Source organism: Gopherus evgoodei, chromosome 1 (assembly GCF_007399415.2).
Source record: "Gopherus evgoodei ecotype Sinaloan lineage chromosome 1, rGopEvg1_v1.p, whole genome shotgun sequence".
In the NCBI taxonomy this organism is placed as follows: domain Eukaryota; kingdom Metazoa; phylum Chordata; order Testudines; family Testudinidae; genus Gopherus; species Gopherus evgoodei.
This window is the reverse complement of record NC_044322.1, coordinates 134,899,865-134,922,729: the sequence shown is the minus strand read 5'-3', so window position 1 is coordinate 134,922,729 and position 22,865 is coordinate 134,899,865. Positions and strand designations below refer to the sequence as shown.

Genomic DNA, 22,865 nt, shown 5'->3' with positions numbered 1-22,865 from the left:
AATTGTTAGTTGTAAGTAAACTCTTAAGTTAGCTTCTGTAGTCTTTCTACAGCTTCTGGATTTAGTTTCTTCTAAGTTCTTCACCTCTCCCTCAAGACTTGAGGAATCTGGACCATTGAAGTCTCTTGGTAGGGCAGAGGCAACGCTGGTCCTTTCTCTGATCACCGGGTTATCAAGGCAGGATGAGAATACATTGATCGAGAAACCTTATAGTATATAATACTACCTGTACTGCTAGAACAATATTACTGCTTTTGTAATTGATTATTTGATTATTTCATTTATCTCAATAAAAGGATTAAAGCTGCCTTTTGTTCTCAGTGTGAGTTTCCTTGTCAGACATCCCAAAGGTCCCTTCAAATTCTGTGTATCCTGATTCTGGGACAAGAACCTTATTATCTTCTGATCAGATTAACTGGCAAGCCTATAACTCTATCTAAACAATAGTATTCATTTCCCATAAAATCAGGCAACAATCAGCATTTATTCAGATTTGCTGGCTTTCTTGGTATCTATTATTAGAATGGAGGACCAACAAATTCCAAAGCTAATGTACCAAGGAATGAAGCTGCACAGCTAACAATCACAAGGGTGTGAAAAGCTTTCATGGCATGATAAGATTGCCAGTGATGTACGTAAACTGAATATATAGAAACATACCACCTTAAAGATCTAGCCAAAGGTTGATCCAGGTGATGCTCAATCTGCAAAAAGAACACATCCCTTTGGGATTTGCCATAATGATGATGATGAAGTTGAGCATCTGTGTGGTTGCCGGATCAGGGCCCTAATCAGCCTATTACTCATCATGCCCCATTCCTACACACACGCGTGCGCGCGCACACACACACACACACACACACACACTATTTTAGCCCTAGTTCAGAGAAGCACTCAAGCACACGACTAAGTATTTTGATGAACGGGGACTTTGATAAGTAAACCAATGCAAGGGGGCATCACTGAATGAAGAAAAAGGAGAATGATGATAGAACACAACTTTTTAATTACATGCATGTACCATGGGAATCTAAAATAGTGAGAAAAAATACATTGTGTAACAGTTAAATGGAAGCTAGGTCTTTAAAAAGTGTGCTTAAATGTTCCAATGGCTCTTTGTAGAAGGAAAAATTCTACCATCCATACACTATATTCAAATATTAGACAATAAAATCTAGCACATAATCAATATGAAACGGCTAAATTGCAAAGTTGTTTGATTCAGAAGACTTATTTGTACAAAATCTTTTCTCCAAAATACTACATTATGTGCAGAAATTGTCCAGTGTCCATTAATCAGAATGCAAGTTTTAATTGAACCAAACTGCAGAATATCAAATGTGTGTTTTTCATGTAACTGGCAATGCTTACAAGAAAATCCATCCCCTACTAGCTGAGTTACTGGAGGAAGAGGATCCATTTTAATTCTGACCTCTTTCCCAGCACAATGTACACCTTAAAATCTTGCAGCTAGCATTATTTGATTTCTAGGTTTACCCTCTTTTCCCATTTTAAAGGCCTGGTCTAAGGCCTACTGAGGTCAGTGGATCAGGCACCAAGTGTTTAAGTGTCTCAATTTTAACACAGAATGACATAGGGAGATGGGCAAAATTAATTTATGAGAAAAAACACTGGCAGCCTTCTAATTTCTCTCTTATTTTCACTTTTTTTCCAAGATCCATGCCAAACGCATATAGTGTCTGGATGAAATGACATAAAAAGAACAAAATTATGTTTCATTGTATTAAATAATACGAGAGCTTCCATTTTGTATCCATACAAATTTTTTTAAATTAGATACAAAGGTTGCTGATGGTATTACACAAATTTTGTTGTTAGAAATGATCTGTAATATTACATTAATGCCATAGAACATTAATGCCATGTTCATTTCTGCTAAGACCCAGCTAAAATTTTAGTCTGTTAGTAACTTTCAACAATGCTTTTCGACTTCATATCACTTTAGCATAAATAAAACTTAAAAGAAAATTTGCTAATGTGAGAGGATGTGACATTTGTGTTTTAACTCTAAAACCAAACAATACTTTGACACTAATATGATCTGCTAGAACATAAACAACAGAAAATTTATAGTATTTTATTATTTCAGCTGTATATGATAAAAACAAATCTTACAATTCAGTAAGAAATTAAACATGCTAGAAGGTCACTTAAGTAATGTCTGGTGGAATTGAAACTACAATAGACTTTCTATAGAAATTCCTTGTTGTTCTTCTTCATTTCAACGCAGGATAATAAAAATACAAAGAAAGAGATAGTGGGGCAAGAGAAATGTGTCTTCACTTCCCCCCCAACCAATGCTATATGTTTATTTGCTTAATGTCGTGATATAGTAGAGAATGTCGCAAAAATGTGCTGCTAAGTCATGGTGATGGGAGGAGGGAGGGAAAATGGTGCTTGTAAAGAAGGGTGAAAGCACTTGAAAAAAAAGGAGGATCAAGTGCTTGAGAAGCCAATAAGAGCTTGTGTGCCAGAGATTGCCAAATATCTCCTGGTAGATAACATTGTTGCAAAGGCTAGCATGAATACTCAAATCTTTGTGCCAGAAGACAAACATATATTACTTCTCCTAGTAAACCACAAACATTTGTATCCTGGAAAAAACATCTCTAGTGCAGACAGCTTCCCAAGACATTTACACTACATGTCAAAAGTATTCACAAAATACTTCAGTACAGTTGATAGAATTTTTTTAGTTCAAAGGAATTTACCAAGAATATGACAAAAACATGGCAAAATAATTAAATAAAACTATTTATCATCCTGTGTATCCACTGCATATATATCTACATACATACTGTACACAGATACACAGCACTTACATAGACATAAACATGATTAAAGTAAAATCTCTGACTTACAGCCCCCATGAGCGAACAGATCTACCAGGGTTGAAGCCTTTGCTCATGCTTGTGGACCTTGACCCTCTCTCCTCAGGGTCCCCCTGCTCTCCGTGCAGGTTACTCTTGAGAAGCCCATTCCTGGATTCAAAAGAACAATTTAAGCAGAGCTCTAGGGGCCAACTAGGCCCCATAAACTGAGGGTTGCTTTTATTTTTAAGTGTAAAATGAGTTTCATCTTCCTCATCCACCCCACCCGCTTACACACACACACTTGTCCTCTCAACCCATCTGTTTCACATTGTTTAATTGTTTGTATCCATCTGGAATAGCCCTGTACTGCCACCGCATCCACAAAGAAACAGCCATGAGGTAGTGATACAGAAGACTCTGATCACCAAAGCGCAGTCCCCACTTCCCTCCTTTGCTGTTTCATACTAATTTCAATGTTTTTCTCCAGAATAAAAAGGTGATGGCACCCAGAATTATAATGACTGGAACTCCACAACAAAGACATAATTACCTTCCTACCTCAGAGTTGCCAACATTTCATTTTTAAAGTGGCAATAAAAGAATTCATATGAACAAGCTACCTCGCCCGATTGTTCTTTTGAAGAATACTACTAAGACAAGATCTCCCAGAAAAAGGTTGGAAAAGTTGGAGCAATTTGGTATGTTATGGTGCAATTGATGTGATTTACAGTAATTAGCTTAAAAGGGCTGCTGGTCTGACTATGAATAAGACAAGAGCAATGCATTCTTCGTAAGGCATAAATTATTTAAATTTTCTCTCCCCTCCCGTCATTTTCTTCCATTTATCTTCACTTCCACTCTCTTTGCTGTTTCTTCTCCACCTGTCTTAATCCTTTAGTCCTGACCCCAAGTTTCTACCTTTTCACGTTGGTAGCTGCTGCTATACACTAAGTATCAAAGAGATAGTGCTACTTGTGCTTTCATCCACATAATCCACATAAACCTGTGAGTTTTCTGCATATATTACACTGGCCCCTAGACATCTTTTGTGGTGTCTTCCTCTGTCCTTGGTGCCCTTTCCCCATTGTTAGTGTATCATTATCCTGTGTACAGTAAACTGGGCCTTCTCAGAGCATAAACCTTTTTCAGATATGCCAAATCATTTTTTTTTTATGGGCAAGGATGAGCACTTCAGACTTTTCCAACACTCTCTTCACTGGCTTCCCACAGAATTTCAAATCAAATTCAAGGTCTTGGACTTGACTTGGGCCAAGGATATCTAAAAGATCAACTAAAGCTCCAAGATGGAGACCGTGGTCAACAGCTTTGCTCCTCTGACACAATGTAACTCTCTAAAATAGGGTAAAACTTCTCTGTATAGAAGAATCATAGAATCATAGACTTTAAAGTCAGAAGGGATCATTATGATCATCTAGTCTGACCTCCTGCATGACACAGGCCACAGAATCTCACCCACCCACTCCCCTTTCAAACCTGTGTCTGAGCCATTGAAGTCCTCAAATCACGGTTTAAAGACTTCAAGATGCAGAGAATCTTCCTGCAAGTGACCCATGCCCCATGCTGCAGAGGAAGGCGAAAAAACCCCAGGGCCTCTTCCGATCTGCCCTGGAGGAAAATTCCTTCCCGACCCCAAATATGGCAATCAGCTAAACCCTGAGCATGTGGGCAAGACTCACCAGCCAGACATCTTTGTAGTAACTCAGATTCCACTCCATCTAACATCCCATCACAAGCCATTGGGCATATTTACCGCTAATAGTCAAAAACCAATCTCATTATACCATCCCCTCCATAAACTTATCAAGCTTAGTCTTGAAGCCAGATATGTCTTTTGCCCCCACTACTCCCCTTGGAAGGCTGTTCCAGAACTTCACTCCTCTGAGAGTTAGAAACCTTAATCTAATTTCAAGTCTAAACTTCCTAGTGTCCAGTTTATATCCATTTGTACTTGTGTCCTCATTGGTACTGAGCTTAAATAATTCCTCTCCCTCCCTGTTATTTATCCCTCTGATATATTTATAAAGAGCAATCATATCCCCCCTCAGCCTTCTTTTGATTAGGCTAAACAAGCCAAGCTCTTTGAGTCTCCTTTCATAAGACAGGTTTTCCATTGCTTGGATCATCCTAGTAGCCCGTCTCTGAACCTGTTCCAGTTTGAATTCATCCTTCTTAAACATGGGAGACCAGAACTGCACACAGTATTCCAGATGAGATCTCACCAGTGCCTTGTATAACGGTACTAACACCTCCTTATCTCTACTGGAAATACCTTGCCTGATGCATCCCAAGACCGCATTAGCTTTTTTCAGGGCCATATCACATTGGCAGCTCATAGTCATCCTGTGATCAACCAATACTCTGAGGTTCTTCTCCTCCTCTGTTACTTCCAACTGAGTTTATAAGAATAATTCTTGTTATTAATCCCTGCATTTTTCACAATTAAATTTCATCCTATTACTATTACTCCAGTTTACAAGGTCATCCAGATCATCCTGTATGATATCTCAGTCCTTCTCTGTATTAGCAATACCTCCCTGCTCTGTGTCATCCGCAGACTTTATTGGCACATTTCCACTTTTTGTGCCAAGATCAGTAATAAAAAGATTAAATAAGATTGGTCCCAAAACCGATCCCTGAGGAACTCCACTAATAACCTCCCTCAGGCCTGACAGTTCACCCTTCAGTACGACCCGTTGTAGTCTCCCCTTTAACCAGTTCCTTATCCACCTTTCAATTTTCATGTTGATCCCCATCTCTTCCAATTTAGCTAATAATTCCCCATGGGGAACCGTATCGAATTCCTTACTGAAATAGAGGTAAATTAGATCCACTGCGTTTCCTTTGTCTAAAAAAATCTGTTACCTTCTCAGAGGAGGAGATCACGTTGGTTTGGCCTGATTTAACTTTTGTAGAACCATGTTGTAATTTGTCCCAATTACCAGTGATCTCAATGTCCTTAACTACTTTCTCCTTCAAAATTTTTTCCAAGACCTTACATATTACAGATGTCAAACTAACAGGCCTGTAGTTGCTCAGGTCACCTTTTTTCCCCTTCTTAAAGATAGGAACTATGTTAGCAATTCTCCAGGCATATGGTACAGATTCATTACAAAATCTTCTAATGGGCTTGCAATTTCATGTGCCAGTTCCTTTAATATTCTTGTATGAAGATTATCTGGGCCCTCCGATTTAGTCCCATTAAGCTGTTCAAGTTTGGCTTCTACCTCAGATATGGTACTATCTACCTCCATATCCTCATTCCCATTTGTCATCCTACCATTATCCCTGAACTCCTCATTTGCCTCATTAAAGATAGAGGCAAAGCATTTGTTTAGATATTGGGCAATGGCTAGATTATCCTTAATCTCCACTCCATCCTCAGTGTTTAGCGGTCCCACTTCTTCTTCCTTTGTTTTCTTCTTATTTATATGGCTATAGAACCTTTTACTATTGGTTTTAATTCCCTTTGCAAGGTTCAACTCTACATGGCTTTTGGCCTTTCTCACTTTATCCCTACATGTTCTGATCTCAATAAGGTAACTTTCCTTGCTGATCCCTCCCATCTTCCACTCCTTGTAGGCTTTCTGCTTTTTCTTAATCACCTCTCTCTGAGATGCTTGCTTATCCAGCTTGGTCTGCAACTCCTGCCTACGAATTTTTTCCCCTTTCTTGGGATGCAGGCTTCTGATAGTTTCTGCAACTTTCACTTTAAGTAATTCCAGGCCTCCTCCACCTTTAGATCCCCATATTCTTCAGTCCAATCCACTTCCCTAACTAATTTCCTTAATTTTTTTAAGTTAGCCCTTTTGAAATCAAAAACCCTAGTCACAGATCTATTTTTGTTTATTGTTCCATTTAGTTTAAACTGAATTAGCTCATGATCACTGGAACCAAGGTTGTCCCCTACAACCATTTCTTCTATGAGGTCCGCACTACTCACCAAAACCAAATCTAAAATGGCATTTCAGCAACTACTTGGTGAAGGAATCCATCAGCTATTGCATCTAGGAAAATCTGAGCTCTATTATTGTTACTAGCACTTGTCCTCCAGTCTATATCTGGGAAGTTAAAGTCTCCCATGATCACACAATTCCTATTAGTATTTACTTCATTAAAAACATTAAAAAGATCTCTATTCATACCCAAATTAGATCCCGGTGGTCTAAAGCACACCCCAAGCACTATCTCAGGGGAGGTGCTAGTAGCTTTCCTCCCCAGTGTGATTTTTGCTCAGACAGACTCTGTCTTATCGATTCCATCCCTTCTTATTTCTTTACAGTCTACCTCATCACTGATATACAATGCTACCCCACCACCTTTGCCTTTATTTCTGTCTTTCCTAAACAGCACATAGCTTCAATACCTGTACTCTAGTCATGACTACTATTCCACCACGTTTCTGTTATCCCTATTATATCCAGTTTTACTTCCTGCACCAGTAACTCTAGTTCCTCCACTTTGTTACCTAGGCTCCTCACAATGGTGTACAAACATCTTAACTTTTGCTGTTTGGTTTCACTGACATTCTTTACCCGATTAGGCACAGACATTCTACCACCAGTATCACCTATCAGACTAGTATCTACACTACCCTTCCTCCTTATGTCCATTCTCCTACCCATGGCTGTATCCTTTTTATCTTCTTTTTCTTCCCTCTCAATGTTAAATTCCAGCATGGAGATTACCTGGAAATCTCCCAACCATCTCCCCCAAATTCCTAGTTTAAAGGTCTCTTAATCAATTGTGCCAGCCTCCATCCTAGAAGTCTATTTCCCTCCCTACTCAGGTGAACTGCATCCCAAGAGAACAGTCCTCTGTCCATGAATGCCTCCCAGTGGCCATACATCCCAGAGCCCTCCGTATAGCATCACTGCCTGTTGATCATCATAATCCTGTCACACCCTTGTTGCCCTTCGCTAGAAACAGGCAGAATCCCACTGAAGATCACCTGAGACTCAATTTCCTTAAGCGTCTTCCCCAGCCTGGCAAAGTCTCCCTTGATATGTTCCAGCGAGAATATAGCCGTTCATTCCCACATGAAGGACAATCAGTGGATTCTTTCCCGCTCCCATTAGGATCCTCTTCAGCCTGAGGTCCACATCCCATATCTTAGCACCCGGCAGACAGCACACCCTTCTGTTCTCTGGATCAGCTCTGGTTACAGGCCGGTCTATTCTTCTCAGTAAGGAGTCTCCAATCACATAGACCTGCCTTTTCCTGGTGATAGTGTGCTTCTCTGGTCTATCCTCTGTTCCCTCTGGCTGCAAGTCCTCTCAATTCCTATTCACCCTTGCAATCCTCCGCAACCCATCCCATATCCTCCTGGGGCTCACATTTGGTGTTGTTATTTCCATTGACTCTTCCCCTCTTACAGGACTACCTGCTCTTCTCTTCTTCCTCGCCCTCTCACCTTCAGCAACTACCCGCTGTGCCCCTTCTTCATTTTCCAACTCCCTAAACCTGTTCCTGAGCTTTATTTCTCCTTCATTAGCCCATTTTTTCCTCTGCCTGGTTCTCTTAGTCACATGCTTCCACCGTCCACTTTCCTCACCCAGCAGTTTCCCCTCCAAATTCTTTGGTCCTGCTTTCATCTGCAAGTCTGAGCTTTTCCATTCAGGCTCCTCATGTCTTTGCTCCATCATCCGCTCAAACCCCCTTCTAAATCAACCAGTTTCCACCTGCATCTCCAATCCTCGGATCTTTTCTTCCATCAACTCTATCAGGTGGCACTTCATGCAGACAAAATTCTTATCAAGTACCTCTTCCAAGAAAATGTACATGCCGCAGCTTCCACATCCAGTCATCTTCATTGTCTTCTCCACGGCTTGGGTCACTACCACTGCTGCCTCTGTATCTGTCATAGCCTTCTCACCTAAATCCTGTAAATCTGGGAAACACAAACCAAACTAAAACACCACCACCCACAGCAAAACAAACCCCCAACAAGCACCAAGACACTGCTAGAACACTGCACACTCCCTTCACTAGCCTGTCGGATCCTCTGCCTGCCTCTCTTAGTCTTCCCCCAAGCTCCCCCTGCAAACTCCCAATCAAACTCCCCTATTTACAGCTCTGTTTGCTGGCTCCTGTGCCGCTGCAGCTGTCTATGCCACTACCTGACTGGCTGGCTACCTTTATAGGACTCCTATAAAGAGGGGAGGGATAGCTCATTGGTTTGAGCATTAGTCTGCTAAACCCAGGGTTGTGAGCTCAATCCTTGAGGGGGCCACTTAGGGATCTAGGGCAAAAATCTGTTTGGGGATTGGCCCTGCTTTGAGCAGCAGGTTGGACTAGATGACCTACTGAGGTCCCTTCCAACCTTGATATTCTATTCTAGTCAGAGAAGCCCTGCCCCCTACTCAGGGCTCAGCTTCTCTCCCAGCACACTGCCTCTACAAATACAAATAGCTACAAATACCTTCTCTTCCAACAGACAGCTTTCTCAGGTGCCAGTCTCAGACTCTGAAATGAACTTTCACAGGAACTATGGACCATCACAAAACTCACCATCTTCCCCTCCCACTGCAAGGCACATTTATTTGACCTTGCCATCTCTAACAAACTCATAACATATGTGTGTGTGTAAACACCCCACTGCACTGCACACACTTCTTGCCCTGTGAAAAGGGTGAGAGAACAAACATGTGACAGATATTAGTCATGTTGCTTAATGCACTACTGGAAGGCACAGAATAAGAATCTATATAGTATAATAAAGATGCAGCAGAGCAAAAATCTCTTGATGCCATCTTTAAAGTGTTCCAAAAGGAACAGGCACCAGGGCACTGCTTCACCCACCTCACTGCCTGGCTGCACTACAGGAACAAAGCCAGATGACCAGGAATGTCCCTGCCGGGGAGGAACCCTTCTGCCAATTCTCCTGGAGATGACAGCACCCTATCCAACATCTCCTAACCCTTTGCTGAACATTTCATTTATTTTTCCCTCCTGCTCCTCTGCCAAAACCTCCCTCTTCCCCATTCCAATTTGCAATGAGTATTCTAAATGGCTGTGGGTGCATTTCTGATGAGAATGTATATTTATTCATGTTATGCATATGCGAGTACTTGCAATGCATTTTGCTTCCTGAGAACATTCTGGTGAATACCCAGTTTACTCAGCCAGATGTTAGTGGCAAAGTGAATAAAAGGTGCAGGTCAGAGAAGGAAATTTGAGTTTTATTTGCAAGAATATATTTGCCCATTTGTACCCCAAACAGCACAACAGGCAAGTAAAGAATGGCAGTGGCTGAAGAAACCATCTGAACAGCACTTGATGAGGTAAACTTACTCATTTACTGGGGAATGTTTATGTTACAGTCCCATGCAACTCACTTTAGAGATTTCATGTGAGCAGTATTAAAATCACTTAAACATCTCTTATACGTGAAGTAATGAACAGTAGTAAATATTATCCTCCAGACTGCAGGCCAACAGTCATTCTCTCTAATCCAACTGAGCTTGACAGCAATAAATCCTCATAAGACAAAATGTGTTTTATGACTTTAATGCACTCAATTTCAAATTACTTTCACAGAAGTATCATAATTTGGTATAAACTTATAACACATTTTATCTATTCTGAGGCATGCTCGTCATCACAATAATACCGCATGCAGGACACACTGCATTTTGCTGCCAAAGGATCAGAACTTAACCGGTGTCACCACCATTTGTCCTCATTAATGCAAAGCTGCCATAGTATAGGGATGGTCAAACTTTTCTGGACATGTGGACCTGGGTGTGTATAGACTTGAGGCTTTGGGGCACAGGCATTCTGGGAGTGTTGTTCTGTCTCACTGACATCACACTTCCTCAAGCCACTGAAACTTTGCTTGCCAATTCATTGTAAGTTTCCCACAGCCAAAGTCTCTTTTATAGGAAAAAAAAACAACATGCTATTATTTCTGATTTGTGCTTTAGCCATCTCCTCCTTCAGGCATGGATATGGCAATTATAGAGGACAGCACATTGGAACAGTCTATAGTCTTTGAGAATTTGCGCTGGACCATATTAGGAGTACTATTGGAAAATGTGTGGCTCCCACATCATACCTGAGACACCCCTACTGTAATGCTATCCTTATATAACATTTCTCAATGCAATGCCTGCACTGATCACAGTTCTAGGGAAACATATCTCCCCGCCCTCAGGAAATTAATCTGACTCAGAAATGAAAGCACGTCTTTTCCAAATTCAGCATTATAAATTATCCAGGAAATAAAAAATCTCTGAGAAACGGAAAGCTATTCATAACCAATGGGTTAAGTCACTTGCCTTTTATCTCTAGGGATGAGGCTTCCAATTGGCACAGTTCCCAAATGAAAAAGATTTCTATCAGGGCTCTGATGCCTTGGCAGATACATCCCTGCACCTGAAGTACTGCCAGGCTTGTGGGGCAATTTTCTTATGGCTTCCCTCCCTCTAATAAATAACACCATCAGCGGATAGCGTCAATACATTTCCTTAAAAATTAAAGAGAGCACAAAAATAGTCTTGGAGCCTTCTAAACTGATTTCAAAGAGCGTTCAACTGAGTAACTTCAAAATGACAGTTCTGCTTTAGTCTCCTAGAAAAGCTTGTTAGGCCTATGAATATAACATCATAACCTGCACATCTAGGGTAAGAAAGAAAATAGTTACCGATATACATTTCTGGATTTCTATCTCGAAAAACAGAAAGAACTGCAAAACAAAACATGCAAATTACTAATAGGATTGTGGGTTTGTTTTTTGATTGACCATCCTGTGCAAAATATCATTCTAATACAGTGTACTCCTAAAATAAAATAATGAGGCCAATATTGAAATGCAAAAGACACTGCTGGGGAAGATAGTATTCTTGACATTCTGGTTAGTTTGGGTAGGAAATGGTTTGCATATCTGCCAACAGATCTTTTCTCCCAAAACATAGACCACAGTTGTGAGTGACTGATTTACAAAGTAAGAGATATTAATCACCAATGCCTTTGCTAGAGAATATTTGCCAGCTAAAGATTCATAGACTCTAGGACTGGAAGGGACCTCGAGAGGTCATCGAGTCCAGTCCCCTGCCCTCATTGGCTGAATTACTGCCTATGGTCCTTAGAAGTAAATGTACTAAGGTAATGCACAGAACTTAAGTAAGAATACAAAAAAAATCAAGTGCTCGTTTTACAATAAGCTCTCCACAAAGCTAGTACCTCATCAAAATGAAAGTCTTAGCAAAAATACTACATGGTCTAAAATATAATCTAACTTCTACATTAAATTACAGTAAGTCCCCACTTAACGTCCTCTTGCTTAATGTTGTTTCTGTCTTACATCCCTGCTCACCTACAGAACATGCTCCCTTTAAAGTTGCGCAATGCTTCACTATAACGTCGTTTGGCTGCCTGCTTTGTCCACAGCTGGCAGCCTCGCATCAGCTCCCCTACGCCCCTGACACACACAAGCACACACACACACTGCCACTCCGGTGGCAGGAGGCGCACACACAGCGCCTACCACCGGCAGACCCCACGGATCAGTGCCTTTCCCCGCCTCCTGCCCGTGGCAATCAGCTGGCTTGCGGCATTCAGGAGGGAGTGAGGAGAAACGAGGACCCTCCCTCCCCTGCCTCCTGAACGCTGCAGGCCAGCTGATTGCCGCAGGCAGGGGAAGGAAGGGGGAGGAGCAAGGATGCAGCGCATCTCCCGCCTCCCTCCCCTGCCTCCTGCCGTGGCAATCAGCTAGCTTTCGGTGTTCAGGAGGCAGGGGAGGGAGGGGGAGCCTTCATACCATGTCCTTGCTCCTACCCCCTCCCTCCTGAACGCTGCAAGTCAGCTGATTGCCGCAGGCAGGAGGCAGGGGAAGGACAGGGGAGGAGCAAGGATGGGGCATGTGGAGTAAAGGGGGGGGAAGAAGCGGGTTAAGGGTGGGTGCTTGGGGGAAGGGGTGGCGTGGGTGAGCCAAGGGTTGAGCCCCCCTGTCCCTGGTGCTTGCACAGTAGGGGAAGCTGCCGTTGCTGCTGCGTAATGTGCTTCTTCTAGCCTACAGCACCTTCAGCCTCCTTGCCTGCCTCATTGTCTCCAGTGCCAGTGGGCTGTGCCTGTGTGAGGTAATGCAGGGGCATCTCGCAACTGTAGTACTGTACTGTATGGCAAAAAAAAAAATCCCTGGAACCTAACCCCCCCATTTACGTTCGTTCTTATAGGGAAATTGGATTCACTTAACATTGTTTCACTTAAAGTTGCATTTTTCAGCAAAATAACTACAACATTAAGTGAGGAGTTACTGTACATTTGAAAAACCTGCAGTAAATTTAAGTTCCACTTTAAAGGATTGTTCACTGTTCATAATCAGCACACAGATATCAGTGGGAGTCCTGCTCATGAATCGAGGGCGGCACAATATGCAGACCTAATAAAACAAAGACACTATCGCAGCTAAACAAGACTAAGTTTAAATCCAGAGTTAATAAATTTCAGTTATTTGTGGCAAGATTCAGTCTCCTGGTCTCATTTCAAAGGCAGAATGCCAAGTACAGTACACTCCCATTTATCCAAATGGCCTGAGAGATAGCCAAACCTTTCAGACAACTGGCTGTTCAGATAAACAGAAGTGCTATGTTGAGCTGTAGGTTCATTGATATAGTCCTCAGTAAGGCCTGATCAACACTAAAAATTTAGATTGACATAGCTACCATCACTCAAGGGTATGAAAAATTCATGCCCATGAGTACTGTAGCTATGCTGACATTACTCTTGGGGTAGACAAGGCTAGGTGGACAGAAGATTGCTTCCTTCAACCTAGCTACCATTGTTCAGGGAGGTGGAGTTCCTACAGCAACAGAAAACCCCCTTCTGTCACTGCAGGATATGTTTATACTACGGTGCTACAGCAGAACTGCTGTGGCACCGCAGCTCTGATGCTGTAACCCCAGTAGTGTAAAAAAGCCCAAATTGCAGGTAATTTCAAAACTGTTACACAAAGCTATTGATAAGCACTAACAGGCACAAAGAGGCTAACTGAGAAGTTATTAACATTTGTGGTGGTGTTGCAGCCATGCTGGTCCCAGGATATTGGAGACAAGGTGGGTGAGGTAATACCTTTTATTGGATCATCTTCTGTTGATGAAAGAGACAGATTTTCAAGTTTGTAATTATAATAACTGATACAGCCATTATTATAGTTATTAGCAAGTGATTAACTAACATAGGGCTGCATGGGGAATGCACTTTGGATTCAGATAACTAGGAGTTTCAGATAACGGAAATTCAGAGAACTGGAACTGAACTGTACACTACTTTTTCTAGTTTTGACTATAATTCCTCCTTAGATACAGTGTCCTTTTCCCTTTGGTAAACACTAGTCTCATTGCCTCTTACGCTTCACACACCAAGAGCCCAAGCCATTCTGACTTCACTCGCTTAACTTCCATGATTGCCTATCAGTCTTCTTGATATCACTCTCACACCTTCAACAATAAGGTTTGTTAATTTGCGTTGCCTCCACTGTTTTAGCAAAAACACAGTACATAACCATGCAGAGCCTAGACAGACAGACAGAGTGGTTAACAGTTTTTGTTTTAAAACATTCTATGACAAAGTGAAGAAACAGCAGGAAGAATAAATATTTATAACCCATAGAACACTTCTCACTGTGTTTTATGAAGGTAAATTGGTTGCTGGGTTTTAAATAGAGTACTTGACAGATGGGTTTTAAGTGTTTCTCTCCAGCAAAAGAACTTGCAATATGCTTTAATGGAATGGTGAGAGAACAGAGGGAGTGAGGGAGCTGCCTGCAGGAGACCTTAAGCCTGGAGCAGGCTTGCTAACTGAGCCAGCCAGAGACACCAGGCACAGTAAAGGAACCTCCAGCGGCTGGTTTCTTATAAGAAAACTGAAAGCAAAAGCCACAAGGGAGTCAGCTTGGGGAGGGAGCGACAGGCTGGTAAGAGAGGTTCTGTGAAGGAAACTTTTCCTGTTCCCCCAGGCTCTGAGGAAGGAGCCATGCCCTGGGACAGATTTTTGGGGACACTGAGTGACTGGGGAAATTCCTTTTTGTGTTTGCTTTCAATAACTTTGTAAACAAGGAAAACCAGACTTAAAGAAGGGCTGTTATTGAAAGAGAAAGACTGTGAAGTTTCTTAAAGATGCCTTGAAGAAGGGGGAAATACAGATGGGGGCACTGCAGAGGCATTCCTGGCCACAAGGGGGCACTTGGGTGGTGGCCACCCCATGACAGGGACATTAAGTACAGGGGGAGTCGCATCTTATGCATGGGTTAGGTTCTGAAGTCACCACGTGAGGCAAAAATCGCCTATAGTCAAACGTTCATTGAGTGGAATGGCGGGTGGAATAATTCATACTACAGGTACAGTATTTACATTTTTAAATTTTTTTTTCCGACTGTGTATAGTTAAAATCACGTAAATTAAATGTGTCTATGATGCAACTCCACTGTATTTCATTTTTGAAGTGCCTGACTTACATGATCACAGCTAAGCAACCTTGTGAGCCTTCAGCAGTGGCACCAGTGGTCATGCAAAGTGACATTTCTAATCTCACTCCCGTATGAGATAGGCTAAATGTTAAATTTGAAAGAACATATGCAAATAATTCCAAGTTCAAATTTTATACCCGGCCAAATGCTAATTTGAGTATCGTTCCACCAAGCAGTAAACACATGCTGATGTTACAAACACGATTACTTCTACAGACGAAAAATGGCAATAAAATCAAAATAATTTTCATATTTGCATATGTTTATCAACAAAAAGATCTAAATGTTCATGGTTTATAAAATAATAATCCATTTTATGGTTGCTTTTTGTAATTAAGAATGTCTTCCAGAGCTGTAAGACCCTGGATTATTTATTTGTACTGATTTTAGAATCAAAGAATCGGAGAATCAGGAAAGAAAAACATAATTGTATAGTCGCTTACTTTCCAATTAGAATGTTGTGCTGCACTAGGGATCTATTTTTCGAAAGCCGTATTTTCCAGCAGCATAGCTTTCTTAACTCATTTTGGTAAAATATGTCAAATATTATGACAGTTATGTTCTTTGGAGCACTGTCAAATTTGAATTAGAAATATTTTGTCTGGTTTTGTTTTAGGGAAACTGTTAACTGCCCAGTCTATTACAAAACATCTTTGGAGATGCTGGATTACAGTGATGGGCATTTGAGGAAGGTGGGGAAAGGGAGGGGACATAAAAATCTATGGCTTCCTCTAGACAACAGGTAAGAGTTTACAAAGCAAGACGTTTTTTATTAAAGTTTCCTTGAATGGACAGAGTGATTTTTAGAATGTCCCCATCTGATATAAAATTTCTTATAGTTCCGAAATTAAAAGCAAGTCTGCATTACAGTAAGAAAAATCCTGCAGATATCTAACCAAAAGGTTTTCTGTTTCTTTGTTTTAAACAATTCGCAAACACCTGTCAACCAACTGAGTGCGCCAGTTTCAGATTCTCAAAATTTTATAGCATTTGTTCACTTAAGTAGATAATATAAAATCCAGAGAGTTTTTTTAATCTCAATTTAATTTTCAAACTAGTAACCAAAGTTTAGACAGCTATATACATCTCCGCACACATTAAAAATCAGTATGTCAGGCTATAGACTTTTATAAACCTTTGATTACAGTTTATATTTAAATAAAACCAAAATACTGCACCATTCACCATACAGAAAAATGTAATTAAAAAAACCTTCCACCTACCTACGTAGATAGCAGTTGTTGGCTTACAGCTCCTTACATTGATTAATATGATGAACTAATGAATAAAGTAATTAACAACAAAAATGCAGCTGTCTTCAAGAATTTTTATTCCAACCCCTTTGTCTCTTTCTAACACATACAATATGGCCAATCACAACTGAAACCATGATGGGTGAAATAAACTTTGCCGAGAGGAAGTTTCTGCCCAAACTCTGATCAGTGAGTGGCTGGCTTATGCCCTGAAGCATAAGGATTTCTGTATGGATTTATGTCTCTTACGCATTTTATCCTATCCAATGTAACAGTGGATATTTCCATTATCAATATAAATATTTCTTTTTTACTTCTACTTTTTACTCTTATCTTACTATCTTGAGGCAAACAGTTCGACAGGTTATATATGTCTTGTGTAAGGCTATTTCCTTCTATCCGTGTTAAATATGCTGCGTCTCAATTTCACTGAATGTCCCTCGTTCTTTATTATTAGAAAGCGTAAATAAAAGAGTTCCCCATTTACCTCCTTTATTCATGCATTATGTCCTCTCTTATTCAACTCCTCTCTAAACTGCATCTGACATGCATCCGACAAAGTGGGCATTCACCCACGAAAGCTCGTGCTCCAAAACGTCTGTTAGTCTATAAGGTGCCACAGGATTCTTTGCTGCTTTTACAGATCCAGACTAACACGGCTACCCCTCTGATACTCTCTAAACTGAACAGTCCTAATCTTTTCAATCCCATATCATATGGAAATCTTTCCATGCCTCTAATTTTTGGCACTTGTCACCCTTCTATTTCTTCTAAATCTTTTTTGCAATATGGTGACCAGACTGAATACAACATTCCAGGTGAGGGTATAAAAGCAATTTACATAATGGCATTGTAATATTTTCAGGATTAGTTTCTATCCCATTCCTAATACATCAGAATATTTTGTTTGCTTTTTTGGTCACCATTCTACATTGACAGGAAGCTTTCACTGAGCTTTCCACAGCGATGTCCAGTGGTTATAGTTAATTTATAACCTAGCAGTGTGTATGAGTCATTCAAATTATTCCTTCCAAATAACTGACAGGGAGACCTCAAACAAAACACTGTAGACAAAGTGCTTCTAGAGCTTTGCTGGCATTCTAATCTGGAATGAAAGAAAGAAGGGCCACTGAATGTTTATGTGGTTCCCATCTGGTGGAGCAGATTCCTGGATAAATTCAGAAATAATTTGGGCAAGCTGCAGATGATCAGTTCTTCTGTCATCACCCAGTGTCACTGCAATCAATCAGCATTACTAGAGGGACACATGGGACAGTGAAGTCATCTGTCTAAGTCATCATATCTGGCTTTAAGACTAAGTTTATGAAAGGGATGGTATGATGGGATAGCTTAATTTTGGCAACTGATCTTTGATTATCAGCAGATAAGTATGCCCAGTGGTCTGTGATGGGATGTTGGATGGGATGGGATCTGAGTTACTGCAGAGAATTGTTTCCTGAGTGCTGGCTGGTGAGTCTTGCCCACATGCTCAGGGTTTAGCTAATCGCCATATTTGGGGTCGGGAAGGAATTTTCCTCCGGGGCAGATTGGCAGAGGCAGAAGTTTTTCGCCTTCCTCTGCAGCGTGGGGCATGGGTCACTTGCTGGTGGATTCTCTGCAGCTTGAGGTCTTCAAACCACAATTTGAACACTTCAATAACTCAGGCATAGGTTAGGGGTTTGTTATAGAAGTGGATGGGTAGGGTTCTGTGGCCTGCTTTGTGCAGGAGGTCAGACTAGATGATCATATTGGTCCCTTCTGACCCTAAAGTCTATGAGTCTATGAGTCTGAATACCAGAGGTATAAAGGAAAAGGTACATGTTTTCAAGATGTTTCAGGGTGTGAATGTTGTGTCTTTGTGGGGAAAAAAAACTGAAATAAGATCTGATAATTATCTGGAATAACAAATAAGGGCAAACAAGAAATTTATAATGCAGTGCCAAGATTTCCAAAACTGACTAGGAATTTGGTGGTCAACGTCAGCCACCTTAAAAGGGCCTGATTATCAGACGACACATGCTCAGCCCTTTCTGAAAAAAAAATTGAATTAAATAAAAATCCAGCCCTTTATGATGATATCTCAAGTGGGGCACTCGAAATTACACTCTGCTTTTGAAAACCATGTCCTAGGTATTTAGTAGTGAAATTCTTGTCCAGTAAAATTATCAATCACGAAATCAAATCCACAAACCAAGTCAGTTACTGACAGTTACACACATGAGTTTTCCGTTCAGTTGACTGTTACTATGATCACTGTTTGAACATTTGTGTCATATTTTATAGCATTTGCTACCACACAAGACATAAGTCACTGTGTACCAAAACATAAGAAATCCCACCATGGAGGGTGATTTATTAGGTTTATTCACATAATGAAAAAGCCTTAACTTTTGACACACTAGGCATGAGTTATGATGACCTTACCCAAGAGTGAAAGAAACACAATCACCCTTCACAGATGACATATTCCATTTATTCAACAGAGATTAATTTAGGTTTATTTTAAAGGGTTATAATTTTATATACAGCAGAACCTCATTTACCTGGTCTAACTGGGACCAGGGCCAGCTCAGATAATCAAAACTCTGGATAAACCAGATAATGGGAAAATGCGATGCTGCAGCACAAGCTAGCAGCCACAGGACAGATGATCCGCTTCTGGCCCTGGATTCCTGGTTGTTCAGTAAATGCGGAGAGCCAGTTAAAGGAAGGTCTGATAAACAGGGTTCTATTGCACATATAGTTTGTCTTTTTCAATGCAACATATTCGGTAAATAGATCAAATCAACTGTCAAACTAAGCTTGTCATCTTAGAAAACAGATCATGTTATCTCCATATGTAATGCAAATTTTAAATTCCCAGGAGAAAAGGCTAAGAGAAAAGATGGCCAATCATGGAGCTGTCACAGCAGAAGCATTCCACCAAAACTGGAAAGCAGATGCAAAATCATGGGGCATGGCTCTTCTGTTGAACAACACTGATAGCAGATGTTAGACCCTTGCATAAAGTTGCTGACTGCTGTCTACTGAAGATTTGTACCAAATGCATCTCATTAAATCCATTCCGGATATGGGGAGATGGTAGGGGCCCTGTAGGCCAAAGAAGCTACACTCTGAGACAGAGTTCCTACACGCAGAACCGCAGCAACAGTCAATTTAGGGAAAAAGCTTTGGCTGGGATTTCAGCTACACTATTAAAAACATAAGAATGACCATACTGGGTCAGACCAAAGGTCCATCCAGCCCAGTATCCTGTCTACCAACAGTGGCCAGTGCCAGGTAATTCAGAGGTATTATTTACCTTATTAATTAAGAAACCCCAAGAAGAAGGTGATTTTGCCTATAGGAAATGTGAGCAAAGTTTGGTGGGAGGAGGGTGAGACCATCGCCTGAACCTAAGACCATTTCACACAAATTTTGGCATCTGTTAGTTCACCAAAATAAATTAATAAATGAGAAGATCAGGGGAAGAGTTAGAAATAAATCTGTGCAGACTTTTGGCTCCAGCAGCAGCTACTTTAATTTTATTTGTCATTATGTACCAAACTTTTTCAAAGATCACATGGAAATTCAATAGTGAAGTTACCTTCATTCAAGAATGCCAAAGAACTGCCTAAACATTAATTAAACCTTACTACCACCCGGCTACTGAGCAAGCAGTGAATCTGGGCTCTTAGAAAGAAAGTGAAGCTTGAGACTGATATAAAAACTACTATACACGTAGAAAAGGCCAAAATGACTCCCTTTCTTCATAAACAGGAAAAACAAAATTAACATTGAGCTATTGCTGTGATTCCAGTTATCTAACAACTTCCATGTGACATGTGTCTTAATGGAGCTAGTTGGTGCTCTAGAGGGATCACTGTTTTCTAGGATGCCAGGGCAGAGCATCACCAGTGGATGTGGCTTTGAAGGCTAGATAAACCAGACACTTATATCATAGCCAAGATTGCCAAGCAATTATGTAACATTATTGAAATGGGGGATTTGACAGAATAAATCTTCCCAAGTGAAAAACAAATGAAGGGCAAATAAAATGAAGCAGAATGGAAGTCACAAAGTGTATTAGAAAATCAAAAGCAATGAAGAGAAAGAAATAGTGCATATTTGGGGGTGGGTGAGCTTAAACTGCTGAAATAAGAACACCAGGGAGAAGACTGTTCAGTAATAACTAATATATCATTTGATAAACACAAGCTGTTTTTGGTTGATACAATATATATAATAGGATCAACTCCAGAATCAGGTACTGTGTCTTTAATTAGACTGCTAATGGTTATGTCAGTGAATGAGTCATTTTAAAAACTAAATTGACTAACACTGTTTTATTTAGTCTTGTGTAAGAAACATTTCAACACCCCACACACAGATTAGTTCATTTTCTGGGAACTATAATATAATCTGAAAACAAGAGATCAACTCAATGCCATTAATGCCTGGTGAGTTTAAAACAAATGAAAAAGGAAATACTTCCCACCGTATACACATATCCTATGTAATTCACCAGTACAGGAGGTCATGGGGTGGAGATGAATTGTTAAAAGAGCTGAATAGCTTACCATTAATGACACGTAGCTATTCATGCTAAGTAAGTGTGGTAATGTCCCTTGCTTCAAAGCATAAGCATATAATCTTTAAGGGTAAGGAAGGAACTTTCTTCTTTCCCCTTTCACACACTAAACTATTAAGTCTATGCATTTCCTCTGAAGTAATGGCCACTGGCAGAGGCAGGATAACCAGATTTGATGAATGAGTGAATCATCCACTATGGCAAATCCTGTATGCTTTAGTTAAACATCCACAACTCTCACTTCATAGTGCCATACTTGACAAATCTCCATATCACCACCTCCATTGCTCTCAGAACACTGCACTGTAGCAAAGCCTTGATATCAAAATGCTATATATTTATGTCTACAAGAGACCAGAAAGTTACCAAATAGGGATGTATTGAATGTGATGTGTTTAATAACCACATGTGATAGTTGGTATCTGTTGAAAGTAGAATATTAATTTCCAAGATTCCGACCCTGTAAATCTTTTTGTATCAAGCTCTTAGCAAGGAGTAAAAAAGACACTTGCTCCTACTGATTTTTGTTCTATGATTACTGCATACAAACTTATCTTCTCTATGAAACTTATACTGCAGATTTGACAATTGGATAAGCATCTAGACATTTGGCGTATTTTTCACTACCTTCTTAATCGTATCTCCTGACAAGTCATTCTTCACAAATATTTGTATAGCTAAATGAAAATAAAGCACAAAGAGAAATTAATTTTACTGAACAATTCAGGGAAGAGCTGTTTTTAAAACCTTTTCCATAGAGGACTTGTTTGGGATTTTTTTCACAGTATTTACATTTATCAAAACTAGTTGATAAATATATCAACCTTTTTACTGCCTATTATTGGACACTTTGGAATATTTACCATTTAATATAAGAAACAGGTTAGACAGAATAGAAAAACTGTCTACCTAAACATTCCTGGTGGTTTAAAAAAACTTGTTCAAAGAAGATTAAAAAGATATTTGAAGTTAATTAATGCAGCCACAAAACATCCATTTTCAGCTTGGAAACTGACAACATAAGGAAACAAGCCATTAATAGTCTCTGATTATTTTCTATGTTTTCAGAAACATATAATCATGACAAGTATAACTGTAGTAATATCCATAAAATATCCTTTTTCTAGTTCAGACACTATTCTCTCATTAGAATGCCTCCAGAACTTTGAGGACATAACTGAGACACCCTATATAACCAGAAAATTATTGTTATGAGGGAATGCATGTTATTTAAGTTTGTTACAAGTCAGATAATTTGGTTCATATTATAAAGCTGAAAATTGTGAGATTTTAAGCTCTGACTTTATTGCCAATTGGAAACTTCATACTGTAAAAGCAATGTATTATAATCCTTTGAAAGCGCTCTGGGGTGTGTGTGTGTGTGTGTGTGTGCGTGCACTTCTAGCCTCGGTGAAGTAAAATTCAAAAACAAAGGATTCTTAAAAAAATCTGTTTATACTAAACAGAAAACTAATTTTCTCAGAGGACACAGAACAGGAGTCGGGGGATAACACTTGATGCCCTATCATGGTGAGTTTAGTGAAACAGGTATTTATCATCATAGGCTACTGTGAAAAAGGAAAGGATGTAGAGGAGATCTAAAGACAAAGACTTAGAACAAAGAACAAGCTAAACTTTACATAAAGATCAGCTATTCTTGACTGATTGCTTCAAATTCACTCAATGCAAATAAGATTTTGTTAAACAGCACATTCACTAACTTG

The 22,865-nt window shown here is 40.1% G+C and overlaps 1 protein-coding gene and 1 long non-coding RNA gene across 6 annotated transcripts in view; one reads left to right on the top strand and one right to left on the bottom strand.

Moving 5' to 3' along the window:
- Positions 1 to 22,865, bottom strand: part of FRMPD4 (FERM and PDZ domain containing 4) — a 466,579-nt gene that overhangs the window by 431,155 nt on the left and 12,559 nt on the right. For 2 of the 5 annotated variants that reach the window (XM_030572864.1, XM_030572808.1), the window contains exon 2: positions 2,883 to 3,002. The exons of the other annotated variants lie outside the window; for them this stretch is intronic. In XM_030572864.1, the coding sequence (XP_030428724.1) occupies positions 2,883 to 3,002 (120 nt within the window). The remainder of the gene's footprint in view (positions 1 to 2,882; positions 3,003 to 22,865) is intronic. 5 annotated transcript variants of the gene reach the window in all.
- Positions 14,253 to 21,662, top strand: LOC115656314. The gene is made up of 3 exons (XR_004001627.1): positions 14,253 to 15,189; positions 15,935 to 16,060; positions 19,435 to 21,662. It is a non-coding gene; the product is annotated as an uncharacterized LOC115656314 (long non-coding RNA).